The sequence below is a fragment of the Rutidosis leptorrhynchoides genome, chromosome 2 (genome assembly GCF_046630445.1).
Source record: "Rutidosis leptorrhynchoides isolate AG116_Rl617_1_P2 chromosome 2, CSIRO_AGI_Rlap_v1, whole genome shotgun sequence".
NCBI lineage: Eukaryota > Viridiplantae > Streptophyta > Magnoliopsida > Asterales > Asteraceae > Rutidosis > Rutidosis leptorrhynchoides.
This window is the reverse complement of record NC_092334.1, coordinates 693,226,845-693,242,169: the sequence shown is the minus strand read 5'-3', so window position 1 is coordinate 693,242,169 and position 15,325 is coordinate 693,226,845. Positions and strand designations below refer to the sequence as shown.

Below are 15,325 nucleotides of genomic sequence, written 5' to 3'. Positions count from 1 at the left end.
TTCCTACTTCCGCCACTGAGAACCATATTGATCCTATTAGAATACTAACAATGATGAAATCTAAGTGTAATTAAAGATAACGATTAAACTCAGAAAACTCCTAAACGACTAAAACTCCAATCCGCCTCCTTATTCACCAAGTAATCATCCAGTTTTTATGGGTCAAAATTTAACCTATTTGGCATTTTGGCCAATAACGATGCAAATCAGTCGCATTGGCACGTTATACAAACAACAGATTACCATAACATGAAACTCCTACAAAGTCAGCAATTACAAGAACTGATCAAACAAACATGACACAAATCTAATAGTGTGCAACAAGTAGATAACATAAGTTAGATCAGAAATGTTCCCTTATGGAACTATTTCTCAAACATCTAAAACTATTTTCGTACACAAACGAAAAAAATACGCATACCCATCGGAACATTTCAAATTATGTGCTTCCAGGTGCTTCACTTCCTGCAGCCGGTTTTCGGTTTAAGTAACGAATAACAGCATCTTCCACCCTATCAAGTGCACGAAACTAGGTTAGATCTATACCGACACTTATTATTGTGTGCAGCAAAAACTGATTACAAGGTTCTAATTAAATTTAAAGAAATATAAAGCAGTAAAATAGTAAATTAAGATAACTTGTATAGAAATAGACGTAAAGCTGTCTTATTCTATCATTAATAAAATTGCAATAATCACTTTCAGAATGTATAACCAAAACGCTGACTGTACGTTTCATCATCTGTTATGCCCTAAATGCTAATATCTTTCAATTGGTGTCAGTTGAATTAAGTTTCTACTATATATGGATGATGCCTTATACGACAGCCTACAAGTAGCGATTTCGACCCAATTACTTGGTAACGAGTCAAATCAGATTATGTTTTATCTTAAATGGTCAAACAAGCAAAACCAAAAATGTTAAGTTAAAAAAGAAATTTATAAAGTCGTCCGAAGTATAGCTTTTAACGCATGCTACCTCCTTAGACCACTTGTAACAAGCCCCTGGTCACAGCGTGGGGGATGAGGTGGCAGCAGGCGCTGCCCCCTTCCTCCCGTATCAGGGCGTGGGTGATGGTGTGGGTGGGTGTGTGCGTGGGTCTGCAACGCAAGAAGCCATGGGCGTGTTCAGTTTTTTTATTTTTTTTATTAATTTAAAATATTATTTTATACCCCTTTTTAATATTTAACCCAATTATATTTTAACACATCATCACAATACTCCCAACCCACACCAAAAACCCACACCACCACTACTCCACAAAAACAACCCACACGTCCTAGTCATCAAAAAAGTAAAAAAAGCAACTCACGCCCCCAACTCACGCCCCCAACCGTTACGAATGGTCTTAACCACTTCTAAACATGGAAATACTTAGTTTTGTAATCATATTGTATAAATCAACTATATAGATGAAATTATTTCTGAATATAAGGGTTTAAGTAATAAACATATGAAAAAGAAAATGGGTGATGATCCATATCCATACACCACTAAAATTATCCATATACCACTAAACATGCATTAAAATATTGTACTGTACAACCCTCTAAAGCAGTTTTAGTGGTGTGTGGATAAATTTTAGTTGTGTACGGATAGTGCACATAAAAAAATTACACATTTTGATCGGAGAGCAATATAACCTGTTACCTAATCCACCTGATTTGCCCAACTTTTCTACTACTCAAATACGAAATTTTACTAAATACTCATTAAAACAAACTAAAGAAACAAAGAACTAACCATGGTTGATTATAGAACTCCGACCGCTGCTCTTTTTCAGCATTACGAGTAGCATCACCAGCAGCCGTCTTCAAATCCTTACTTTGTGACGCAATAAACGCATCAACAAATTCACTCGGTGACTGACTAAACCCTAAAAAGAAAGCTCGTCTTCGCCTATGTTCATGAATCTTCTTAATTGCAGAGCAAATCGCCTCATCACAAGCATCAATCTCTCTATGCTTCTCCAAATTTTCCAAAAAATTAGACATGTCTTTATCTAATGAAAAAGGAACATCAACGAGAACATCGTAACACGTATTTCCAGACGGATTATCTCCCGAAAGCTTGATTTTATGCTCCAAATGTATAGGCTGAGGTGGACTCAAATGATGTGAAATTTTCTGAGAAACCATTGAGAATTTCACCTTTTCTTCTCCAAATAGTTTCCTAAGAGGAGGGTCACATGTGAAATAGGAAGTATCGGTCGAGATTTGTAAGTTTTTGAGTTTCACGTAATGCCAAATTGCAGCAATAATTCTTGGGCGGGTCTCGACCTCGAGCCCAAGAACTTCACTCAAAGCGGGTGAAAGTTTGAATTTTTCAGGTGTGTAATTCATTTCTAATCGGATGATAGCAGTGAACTCTTTATCCCCGTTTCTCTTTACTTCAAAACCATCGTTAAGTGCCAAAGATCTAGAACTTTCCCACAAGATCACATGGTTATCCGGGTAGAGATTTTGGTCCAAGTAAATAGTGATTTTCTTGAAAAAAGATGAAAACTTTGGATTCGTGAAGGACGACTTTTGTAATATTGGTGTCGAGTTGGAATCGGATTCATTATCTAATAGCCTCCCGATAATCTTGAGAGACCATGATGGTGACTCAGCATTTTCCTTACGAGTTCCACTTTGAGTTTGGTTTAAGAACGTGTTGAAAACGTAAATCCTTAACGTTTTCTGCAACCGAGGAGGATTCTTAACAGATTCTTGAATATCGACTTTTTTTCTCGCTAAAGCCGCGTCTACACGACCCTCGAATTCCAACAATTGAGTATAAAGAGCTGATTCTGGCAGAATGGCAGCTACTTTTTCAGGAATTTGATTATCAGGTGGGCCCCGTTTTCGTCTACGAGCTGCAGGTGTAAGCTCCATCGTTTTCATAGGCGAACCAGCAGCACCACCCGAAGAACTCGGGATCCGGGAAGACGGTTTCTGACCCGATCTTTTCGCATTCATAGGAGTATTAAGTGACGGTGATGATGCACCAACGTTACTATTACTATTAACCCCTCCTAATGAACTTTGCTTCTGAGAAACCGATTGTGCTTGTGTTGCTTGAGCTTGAGCTTGAGCTTGAGCCTGTAACTGTGCCTGAAACCGGGCATGAGCAGCTCGAGCCTGTAATTGAGCCTGAGCTTGAACATACTGAGCTTGGGCTAACGCCTGAGCCTGCGGCTCAGACAACTGGTGGTTCGATGGTGGACCCATTGATTGAGTAGGCGGAACTGTTGCACCTGAATTACCGAATCCAGTTGGTCCACTTACACCCCCAATATTTTTCATAGGATTATTCATATTATTACTACCCCCTGACATTATTTCTCAAATTCTCAACCTGTCAAAAAAAAACCCTAATCAATTCCTTCAAAATAACCCTTCCCTGAAACAGTAAATTAGGTCAAGTTTCTCAATATTTTTGTCATTCAAATAACAAATTAGACAACAGGTATACAAATTGATTGAAACAAACAATCTAGTACAGCTAGAACTAGTGGGAGTTCAAGTTATATGGTGTGTATGACATTAAATTAGATAAAGATTTAAACTTTGTTCAGTCAAATTGCTAATTAAGAATAAATAATAGACAGAACAGGGCAGTTAAAACTTCTGGGAGTTCAAGAAAGATAGTGCGCATGAAACACTAAATTAGGTCAAGATTCAAACTTTTTGTATACAAATTGATAACTGAGCAAATTGTAATCAAGATTATTGAAATTAACGAAAAGAGAAAATAAATTAGTGAAAAAACTAGAACTTGTGAGGATTCAACAAATTTGGTGGGTATGAAATTGAAACCCAAGATTTAATATAGTGAATTAAAAAGGGGGAAATTAGAACTTACATGTAATGTTGGATTGGATGATATCTGGGGTTACTTTTGAAAATTTTGAATTCTGATTTTGTGAAATTGAATGTGTTTGATGATTTCTCTGCTTAATCGTTTTCCCCCTTCTTTTGGATTTTGGAATCTAACTTCTCTCGTTTAATCTCAGTTTCGTTGTTGCTCCTATGAGTTTCTACATTCGATGAGTGAGTAGTTACCAAATTGCCCTATGTTGTTATCATTATAAATTTATAAATTATAAATAATAAAAAAGTGTTAAAAATAATAAATAAAAAAAATCAACCGGATGATTATCCTTAAGGCATGTTTATAAATAATAAATTAATATTAATAAATAATAAAAAAGTGTTAATAATAATAAAGATTTTCCAACGGCATGATTATCCTTAACGCATGAGGCCTATGAAATGGTCGAATAATCACAAAGAAAATATTACTAACATCATATGGAAATCGAACCTCTAACATCTCTTATGAAAAATCAGGTCACCACTAATACACCAACATCTTACGATTATAATTGAACAACCATTACTTCTAAATTATTATATAACTATTATTATATACAACACTTTTAGAATAATCATATAAAATCTTAAATATGTTTGAAAAAAGGAATAATATATTGTTTTTTCATGGTATCTTACCACAAAAATGATGTTGAATGTGAAATATTAATTTATCATTAATCTCATGTTAATATTAACATATTCCTGCATCATCGTCACCTCACTATTTTCTTTTCATCATTTTCATCATTAACCTAAGATATTTTTCTCCGAACAAAATTTTTTTAATATTAAACTTTATTTTTATAATTTTTTATTATATATAAATCGTATATTATTATAATTTAAATATATATATATATATATAATAATAATAATAATAATTATTATTATTATTATTATTATTATTATTATGAAATTTTTAAAATTTTGATATCTAATATAAAATATTTCATTAATTAAAAAACATTCCATAAACTTAGGCATTACGTTAGTTAAACATAAATTAGAATCTAACAATTTAAAACGACATAATTAAAAACTACAATTTAAATAGATAGAATTATCCTTCGTCGCCGGTGTCAAAGCGTCAAACGCCTTGTCATACTTCTTTTTGATCTTGTTCTGAGCTTTCATGACCAAGTCGTCAGAGTCAAACGCTTTAACATCATACGCGTATTTGCTTCTTTTCTTAACTCTTCCATAGTGAGTTTTGTAGCAAACGCGGAATTGACAACTGATGCTCGGGTTCTTCTAAAGAATATTGAGAAGCCGCATCTGGAGAAGTATAAATCCTTTGACTCTTGGCATGATCCGGTAGATGGCGGATTGGGGTCATCACGGAATAGAGACGCTAATTCATTCGAGTTCGGGGTCAAGTTCAGGATTTAGTTCGGGTTGTCATAGGTCAAACTAATAAGTTCGGGTTGTCTTCTATTGGAGCGCACCACTCCTTCCAAAGTAAAAAGTTTGAGAAATTATTTCAAAACATGCCACGCTTCTTCGAGCATGACTACCCTTATGGTTTGTTTTTTTGTAGTTTTTCCGTGCGAACGTGAGGATATTCACGTCTGAAGCTCCACTTTGCCAATGTGAAGCAAGCTTAGCGTACGAACCAATGAATTTCTTCTCGCCTTTTGAATCTTTGACCATTTTTTCTGTTAATTGATTCGCTTGCCGGTGCTCGCTCACGAATGAATGTATTATTTTCGAATAGAGCCCCCAAAAAGAGTCACTTGATAGATTGGTTCTAATGTCTACATCTTGAGAAATTCGGGACCAACATTCAACCAAAATCCAAATTTCCTCATCGGTCCACGCTACTTTAACCCTTTTTGGTTTTTTGCCTTTCGAGTGGGACGCCTCGGCTTGTTCGGGTTCGACTTCTTGGGTTTCGAGTTCTTCAATGTCTTCGGTTGACATAACTACTCGGATTAAACGCCGTTTGTTGACCGTAAAGGATTAACGACACTTGTTGTTGCATAGAAAATTGAGAGAAATCCATTTGTGAACAAATTGTTGCGGGATAATTGTAACGACCCGACTTTTTCGACTTGCTTTTATGCCTTGTATTTTTGCGAAACTGCGTATCTGTGCGTACTGTGTTACTTTATACTCTGGAAACTTGATATACGTGGTTTACTTCCAATTATATGTTAAAACATGCCTTGGTGTATGTGGAATGCTTAACTTGTCCATTGGATGCTTTATAACCGTTAGTGTTACTTGCCGTTACGAATAAACCGAGGACTGCGCGCACGTTTGACTTTTGTCGGAACCGGAACTTTTGGACTGCGAAATATTAATTATTATTTTCTAATAATAATTACCTGGACTTTTGGATGCTTAATTTTATTTATTTAATTGCTAAAGCCCAATAGTTAGTCTTGTTGGACTTTCTACCTTGTTGGGCTCAAGCCCACCCTACTCTAGCTAGTGACCCAATTAATTAGCCCAAGTATTATTACTAGTGACCCATAATAATAAATAAATAAATAATTAATTAATTAATGAGTCATACTAGCATAATGGATAAGGATTATCTATTTGTCACATGGGATTCTAGCATTAGTACACACTTTAGACAACCATTATCCATAAAGCAAAGTTTTGTCTCCCCCTCCCCTCCCTCAAAAATCACGGCCAAGAGGCCTAGCCACCTCATCAATCCTTGTCAAATTCTTGCTTATAAATACTAGCCATTTACCTCTCACTTGTTCATTTGATTTTCACACACACTTGTTCTTTCTTTCTTTCCTTTCTAGTAATACTTGTAAGTTTTCTTTCTTCTTCCATTTTCTTTTCAAATTCGTGATCATCATCATCATTTTATGGAGATCAAAGTTCCATTTAGCTTTGATCTTGGTTACATCTTGTTGATTCAAGCATGAATCCTTCAAGAACAATGAAGATTCAAGCTTTCTAGCTTTGAATCTTCACCAACTTTGTAGATTCATCTTTCTTTCACTTTAATCTTGTTATTTTGTGATAAAGATTCAAACTTTTGTTTGTAATCTTCATATATCTTAAAGATCCAAGCTTTATGTTTCAAGATCTTCAAGAACAATTAAGATGCAAGCTTTCTAGCTAGAATCTTCATATCTTTTTGTTACATCTAAGTTCTTTTTGTTTTGATCATGTTGTTTTGTGAAAAAGATTCAAACTTTTGTTTGTAATCTTCATGTATCTTCAAGATCCAAGCTTTATGCTTCAAGATCTTCAAGAACACTTAAAGGTTCAAGCTTTCTAGCTTTGCAACCTTGTAACTTGTGTGAAATGGATCCAAGCTCTCTAGCTTAGGGTTCCATCACCTCTTTTGACTTGGATTGTGCTTATACTTGTTGAATTGATGTAAAGTTTGTAGCTTTAATTGTTACTATGAATTGAAATTGTGTTAAGACTAAGGATATGATGTAACCTTGGTTCATCATCCATCTAAGACTCATGAATGAGTTGTGTTCTTACTTAGTCTTAACATATTGTGTATTGATGGTGAATCTTGGTCAAAAGTTATGTTAAACCATCAACGAGTTGTACACTTGAAGCTACAAGCATCAAGGATGAGAACCGTGATGAGCATCAAGCACCAAGAACCCCACCGGAGCACTTGTCCACTGATTTTCGTATCTGATCAGACCACCTGTGTAGTGACCCGAACTTTTCCATGTTTATATATATTAATTGAGATTGATATTTACATGATTAAATGTTTCCAACATGTTAAGCAATCAAACTTGTTAAGACTTGATTAATTGAAATATGTTTCATATAGACAATTGACCACCCAAGTTGACCGGTGATTCACGAACGTTAAAACTTGTAAAAACTATATGATGACATATATATGGATATATATATATAGTTAACATGATACTATGATAATTAAACATATCATTAAGTATATTAACAATGAACTACATATGTAAAAACAAGACTACTAACTTAATGATTTTTAAACGAGACATATATGTAACGATTATCGTTGTAAAGACATTTAATGTATATATATCATATTAAGAGATATTCATACATGATAATATCATGATAATATAATAATTTAAAATCTCATTTGATATTATAAACATTGGGTTAACAACATTTAACAAGATCGTTAACCTAAAGGTTTCAAAACAACACTTACATGTAACGACTAACGATGACTTAACGACTCAGTTAAAATGTATATACATGTAGTGTTTTAATATGTATTTATACACTTTTTAAAGACTTCAATACACTTATCAAAATACTTCTACTTAACAAAAATGCTTACAATTACATCCTCGTTCAGTTTCATCAACAATTCTACTCGTATGCACCCGTATTCGTACTCGTACAATACACAGCTTTTAGATGTATGTACTATTGGTATATACACTCTAATGATCAGCTCTTAGCAGCCCATGTGAGTCACCTAACACATGTGGGAACCATCATTTGGCAACTAGCATGAAATATCTCATAAAATTACAAAAATATGAGTAATCATTCATGACTTATTTACATGAAAACAAAATTACATATCCTTTATATCTAATCCATACACCAACGACCAAAAACACCTACAAACACTTTCATTCTTCAATTTTCTTCATCTAATTGATCTCTTTCAAGTTCTATCTTCAAGTTCTAAGTGTTCTTCATAAATTCTACAAGTTCTAGTTACATAAAATCAAGAATACTTTCAAGTTTGCTAGCTCACTTCCAATCTTGTAAGGTGATCATCCAACCTCAAGAAATCTTTGTTTCTTACAGTAGGTTATCATTCTAATACAAGGTAATAATCATATTCAGACTTTGGTTCAATTTCTATAACTATAACAATCTTATTTCAAGTGATGATCTTACTTGAACTTGTTTTCGTGTCATGATTCTGCTTCAAGAACTTCGAGCCATCCAAGGATCCGTTGAAGCTAGATCCATTTTTCTCTTTTCCAGTAGGTTTATCCAAGGAACTTAAGGTAGTAATGATGTTCATAACATCATTCGATTCATACATATAAAGCTATCTTATTCGAAGGTTTAAACTTGTAATCCCTAGAACATAGTTTAGTTAATTCTAAACTTGTTCGCAAACAAAAGTTAATCCTTCTAACTTGACTTTTAAAATCAAATAAACACATGTTCTATATCTATATGATATGCTAACTTAATGATTTAAAACCTGAAAACACGAAAAACACCGTAAAACCGGATTTACGCCGTCGTAGTAACACCGCGGGCTGTTTTGGGTTAGTTAATTAAAAACTATGATAAACTTTGATTTAAAATTTGTTATTCTGAGAAAATGATTTTTATTATGAACATGAAACTATATCCAAAAAATATGGTTAAACTCAAATGGAAGTATGTTTTCTAAAATGGTCATCTAGACGTCGTTCTTTCGACTGAAATGACTACCTTTACAAAAACGACTTGTAACTTATTTTCCTGACTATAAACATATACTTTTTCTGTTTAGATTCATAAAATAGAGTTCAATATGAAACCATAGCAATTTGATTCACTCAAAACGGATTTAAAATGAAGAAGTTATGGGTAAAACAAGATTGGATAATTTTTCTCATTTTAGCTACGTGAAAATTGGTAACAAATCTATTTCAACCATAACTTAATCAACTTGTATTGTATATTATGTAGTCTTGAGATACCATAGACACGTATACAATGTTTCGACCTATCATGTCGACACATCTATATATATTTCGGAACAACCATAGACACTCTATATGTGAATGTTGGAGTTAGCTATACAGGGTTGAGGTTGATTCCAAAATATATATAGTTTGAGTTGTGATAAATACTGAGATACGTATACACTGGGTCGTGGATTGATTCAAGATAATATTTATCGATTTATTTCTGTACATCTAACTGTGGACAACTAGTTGTAGGTTACTAACGAGGACAGCTGACTTAATAAACTTAAAACATCAAAATATATTAAAAGTGTTGTAAATATATTTTGAACATACTTTGATATATATGTATATATTGTTATAGGTTCGTGAATCAACCAGTGGCCAAGTCTTACTTCCCGACGAAGTAAAAATCTGTGAAAGTGAGTTATAGTCCCACTTTTAAAATCTAATATTTTTGGGATGAGAATACATGCAGGTTTTATAAATGATTTACAAAATAGACACAAGTACGTGAAACTACATTCTATGGTTGAATTATCGAAATCGAATATGCCCCTTTTTATTAAGTCTGGTAATCTAAGAATTAGGGAACAGACACCCTAATTGATGCGAATCCTAAAGATAGATCTATTGGGCCTAACAAACCCCATCCAAAGTACCGGATGCTTTAGTACTTCGAAATTTATATCATATCCGAAGGGTGTCCCGGAATGATGGGGATATTCTTATATATGTATCTTGTTAATGTCGGTTACCAGGTGTTCACCATATGAATGATTTTTATCTCTATGTATGGGATGTGTATTGAAATATGAAATCTTGTGGTCTATTATTATGATTTGATATATATAGGTTAAACCTATAACTCACCAACATTTTTGTTGACGTTTTAAGCATGTTTATTCTCAAGTGATTATTAAGAGCTTCCGCTATCGCATACTTAAATAAGGACGAGATTTGGAGTCCATGCTTGTATGATATTGTGTAAAAACTGCATTCAAGAAACTTATTTTGTTGTAACATATTTGTATTGTAAACCATTATGTAATGGTCGTGTGTAAACAGGATATTTTAGATTATCATTATTTGATAATCTACGTAAAGCTTTTTAAACCTTTATTGATGAAATAAAGGTTATGGTTTGTTTTAAAAATGAATGCAGTCTTTGAAAAATGTCTCATATAGAGGTCAAAACCTCGCAACGAAATCAATTAATATGGAACGTTTTTAATCAATAAGAATGGGACATTTCAACCTGGGCTACTGGAAAGTTTATTTTCAGTTAGTTCAGTTCGAGTAGATGATTTTCCGTTTAGGCCTCGTCTTAATCCGAGTTACGATTTAGGATTTATGGCCCTCCGATAGTCATTACACCCTATTAACGTTGTGCTAAAATTTCTGACCTACTCGCACTTAAACCGTCGCCACGGTTAAACGAAGACGAGTTAGGTTCTGGAAATTGGTCAGTGGTTAGGGGACTCATATACGGAGCCATATCCACTAACTATGCGCCTTTTTTATTTATGTAGAGACCGTAGCAGCTGACCGAAGTCAGCCTATTGTTTCGATCTCTATTCTTGTCAAACTTACTTCGCTTTTATGATGATGAACGATGATGATGATGACACCTAAACTTATTTTATACACTATTAGAATTTATAAAGACAACCTACTGACCTAGTAACCTTTGATTTAGGTTGACGACCTTTCGGACCAACTTACTACTTGCGTACTTTCATTACCGACTTTACCGCTTTTATCACTATGAGTTATAGCATCCCTTTTTACCACTTTTACTATTTTTGGGACTGAGAATACATGCGCTTTTTACATGTTAGGCACGAGTACTTAAACTTTATATATGTGTGGGTTATATAACGGCATAAACATTCCCTTTAGCACGATAACGTTTAGTCATTGGTCTTTGAACCGGTGAACGCGAATCTTAGATATGGATCCATAGGGTTTGACATCCCCACTCGGGCTAGTCGCGCTAGCATTTAACGAGTGTTTAATACTTCGTGAACATACGCACTCGCCAAGTGTACTTTCAGGGGGTTATAAACGTTAAGTCTAGTTACCGGGTGCCCACGGTTATGCATATACTTTTCATACTGTTTGATACGCTGTTTGCAGCATTGAAATCTCGTGGCCTATCTTACGTTACTATTACAACTTAAACTATAGCTCACCAACATTCGTGTTGACTTTTTAAGCGTGTATTTCTCAGGTGCCTAGAGGTTTATTGCTTCCGCTGTTAGACTTGATGTCATGCTGTTATTGAATTGCTGTTAAGGACCTACTGTATTAGTTATCCGCTGCATTACTAGAGATGTCTCATTCATGGAATTTTTCTGTTGCACTCGTAGTTTATGTTAATTTCAAGCAATGGCTTTATAACGACCTTAGGGTCAAATAATTATGTTTATGCTCCTATTCATAGGATGCATGCTATCTTTTGTAAAAACATTATCTTTTATGAATGCAAATCGGTTTTCAAACAGTATATAGTGTTTGACCATGTAATGATCCTGTTGATTGATGATTCGTACACGATGGTTTTGTACGGGGCGTCACAGTTGGTATCAGAGCATTGGTTGTAGGGAATTAGGTTGCATTAGTGAGTCTAGACCGACCCGAGTAGGATTCACTAATAGGACTAATCTACAACTTGCTAGTTTACTTGTTTCTGCAAAACTTGCTGCATGCTTTTGTCTACTTTCTCAGGTGTATGATCTTACTGCATGCTATTGCTTATCTTTACTGCCATGCGAACATGCTGTATGCTTATTTCCGCTATTGCATGATTACAATCTGCTTCCACATGTTATTTCTGTTTAGCACTGTTGTTATTGCCATGCTAGGTTGCTATAGTGCCTAATACATGCTTGCTTATGACTTACTGATATGGAAAAGTTATTTTCCTCGTTCAGATGTCGGATATTCCACCTGTCATCATTTTGGGCAGCGATTCAGACTCGTCAGCCACCTCACCTACTGCTGCTACCGACACACAGATCCCGTTAACCAGTTACCCCGGCGCTTCATCCTCCGGAACCAGCAGCCATACACATGTACCAGTGGTTACCGCAGTCGAAGCCCAGGACCCTCCGGAGATTCCAGCTCCAGTTGCCCCGGTACCTCAGAAGCCATAGTCCCGCCCCGGTGGTGTTGTGATTCCCGGAGAATACGGGGACGTTCCGTTCCGTAATGAGCATAACCATTGGTGCCGACGCCTTCCTGATGGACGTGTCATACCGATCCCACCTTTCAGATATCGGATCATGACTACCGGTCGCCGATCGCCGCCACCCCCAGCTGATTCATCATCCGACGACTCATCCACAGACGACACTAGTGACGATGACTCCGACGAGGAGGACCCTGATGATGCACCTGTGCAGCCACCCTCCACCCCGCCGAAGAAGCGGTACCGTTTCGATGGCACCGTCATTCCGGGGATCAACGGAGGACGAGCATTCACTGACGCACATGGCTAGCATTGTAGGGTTACCGCCCGTAAGCGGGTCGTGCCTTACCCGGCTGATCCGTTCGTGCGTAAGCCTTACCGCCGTGCAGCATCTACCTCTGGAGCCGGACCATCTGCACCACCAGCACCGCCTGCACCAGCAGCTCCGCCTGCTTTGCCAGCCCCTCCCTCTGTCGAGGAACTGACGAGGGAGGTGGAGATCCTCCGTACTCGGGTAACTGAGCTCGAGGAGCAGATGTCCCATGTGATGGACATCCTTTACCCACCGTCACCATAAAGCTTTGTAGTAGGTTTCATTTTGTAATCTCGTTTGTAGTTCCATGTTTTACTTATGTAATGTGCAAACTTATGCGAATGTATACAACTCTTTATTAATGAATGGAACTTTGTATTGTTAAATTCTTGCACAGTGTTCTATCTACATTATTATATGTTGTATGCTGGATTTTGACTTAAGTCAAAACTTTTGTTTCGAAGGGCAATGGCAAACACACGAACAACACCCACAGCAGCTCAAATCGAAGAAATGATTAATGAACGAGTCGCCGCAGCCTTGGCAGAAATGAACCCTCAAGCTGAACCACCGCCGGTTATCCAACCCGTTTGAAACGGGTGCACCTACAAGGAATTCCAGAGTTGTAAACCACATAACTTCAGCGGAACTGAGGGGCCTGTTGGTCTCACAAGATGGTTTGAAAAGCTTGAATCAATATTTCGAGTCAGCAACTGTTTCGAGTCCAACAAAACCAAATTTGCTTCCTGCACGCTATCTGATGGCACCCTCACGTGGTGGAACACCATGGCTCAGGCACAAGGTATTGATGAGGCGTATGCTACGCCATGGGAGGAGTTCAAAGCGGCTATGATTGATGAGTATTGTCCGAGAACCGATATACAAAAGATGGAAATGGAGTTTATGCAATTGAAAGCTGTTGGCAACGATCTTGATGGTTACAATCGGAGGTTTCTTGAGTTAGCTCTTATGTGTCCTACCATGGTAACCCCGGAATTCAAGCGTATGGAGAGATACTTTTGGGGACTCCCTAAGTCCATCAAGGGTAATGTCACCTCGTCCAAGCCACCGAATGTTCCTAAAGCAATGCGTATGGCACATACACTCATGAATCAGATTCTCATCGATGAACCGGAGAAGTCCAAGTCTGAAGCGGGTAGTAGTGACAAGCGAAAGTGGGATAACAGTAAGGGGTGGACCTATGATCAAACCCCCGCTTAGAGACAAAACAACGGTGGAAACCCCAACCCCGGTACAAGCTCCAACCCGAACTACAAAGGTACCCTACCGCAATGCCAGATGTGCTACAAGCACCATACCGGGTACTGTAATGCGGTCTGTGAAAAGTGCAACAGGATCGGGCACGTTGGCAAGAACTGCAAGATTCCCGTCCCAGCTGCAAGGACAAACCAAAATGGGCCAAGGAAATGCTATGAGTGTGGACAGCAGGGCCACTTTAGGAATGATTGTCCCAATAAGAAGAAGGACGGCGGACCACCGCGTGGTAGAGCTTTCAATTTTAATGCAAGGGATGCGCGCGAGAACTCTGACTTGGTGACAGGTATATTCACTATCAACAACCTTTTAGCTTCTGTCCTATTTGATACTGGTGCCGATCGAAGTTATGTATGTAGACACTTTTGCGATAAGATAAATTGGTCATTAGTTCCTTTAAAAGAAAGTATGCTAGTTGAGGTAGCCAATGGGAAACTTGAGAAAATTGACCAAATTGGCCGAGGAGCTATTATTAACATAGCTGGCGTGGATTTCGAAATTGACTTGATACCCATCAAATTGGGAAGCTTTGACGTGATTGTCGGCATGGACTGGTTGACTAAAGTAAGGGCCGATGTTATCTGTGGAGATAAAGCTCTTCGTATACCACAAGGAGATGGTGAGCCACTGGTTATATACGGAGAGAGATGTAGCTCGAAACTGAACCTCATTAGTTGTATGAAAGTGCAGAAGATCATGAGGAAAGGACGTCTTGCTGTTTTAGCACATGTGAAGGTTTTAGAAACAGAAGAGAAGAGTGTGAATGATGTGCGAATCGTGAATGAATTCCCCGACGTCTTTCTGAAAGAACTGCCTGGATTACCGCCACCGAGAGCCGTGGAGTTCCAGATCGATCTAATGCCGGGAGCTGCACCCGTAGCTCGTGCGCCTTATCGTCTGGCACCTTCAGAACTGCAAGAATTGCAGAGTCAACTATAGGAATTGCTCGACCGAGGGTTTATCCAACCGAGCTCGTCGCCTTGGGGCGCACTTGTTTTATTCGTGAAGAAGAAGGATGGATCTTTCCACATGTGTATCGACTACCGC

General features: G+C 37.1%; 1 protein-coding gene across 2 annotated transcripts; it reads right to left on the bottom strand.

Moving 5' to 3' along the window:
- Nucleotides 1-223: 223 nt before the first annotated feature.
- Nucleotides 224-4,021, bottom strand: LOC139894075 (SWI/SNF complex component SNF12 homolog). Of its 2 annotated transcripts, none has more exons than XM_071877274.1 (3): nt 3,848-4,021; nt 1,745-3,385; nt 224-512 (listed from the first exon to the last, which is right to left on the bottom strand). In XM_071877274.1, the coding sequence occupies exons 2-3, from the start codon at nt 3,319-3,321 to the stop codon at nt 440-442; spliced, it is 1,650 nt and encodes a 549-aa protein (XP_071733375.1). In that variant the 5' UTR covers nt 3,322-3,385; nt 3,848-4,021; the 3' UTR covers nt 224-439. The 2 variants fall into 2 exon arrangements, with proteins under 2 accessions (XP_071733375.1, XP_071733374.1); XM_071877273.1 differs by having other exon boundaries at nt 1,745-3,340.
- Nucleotides 4,022-15,325: the final 11,304 nt, after the last annotated feature.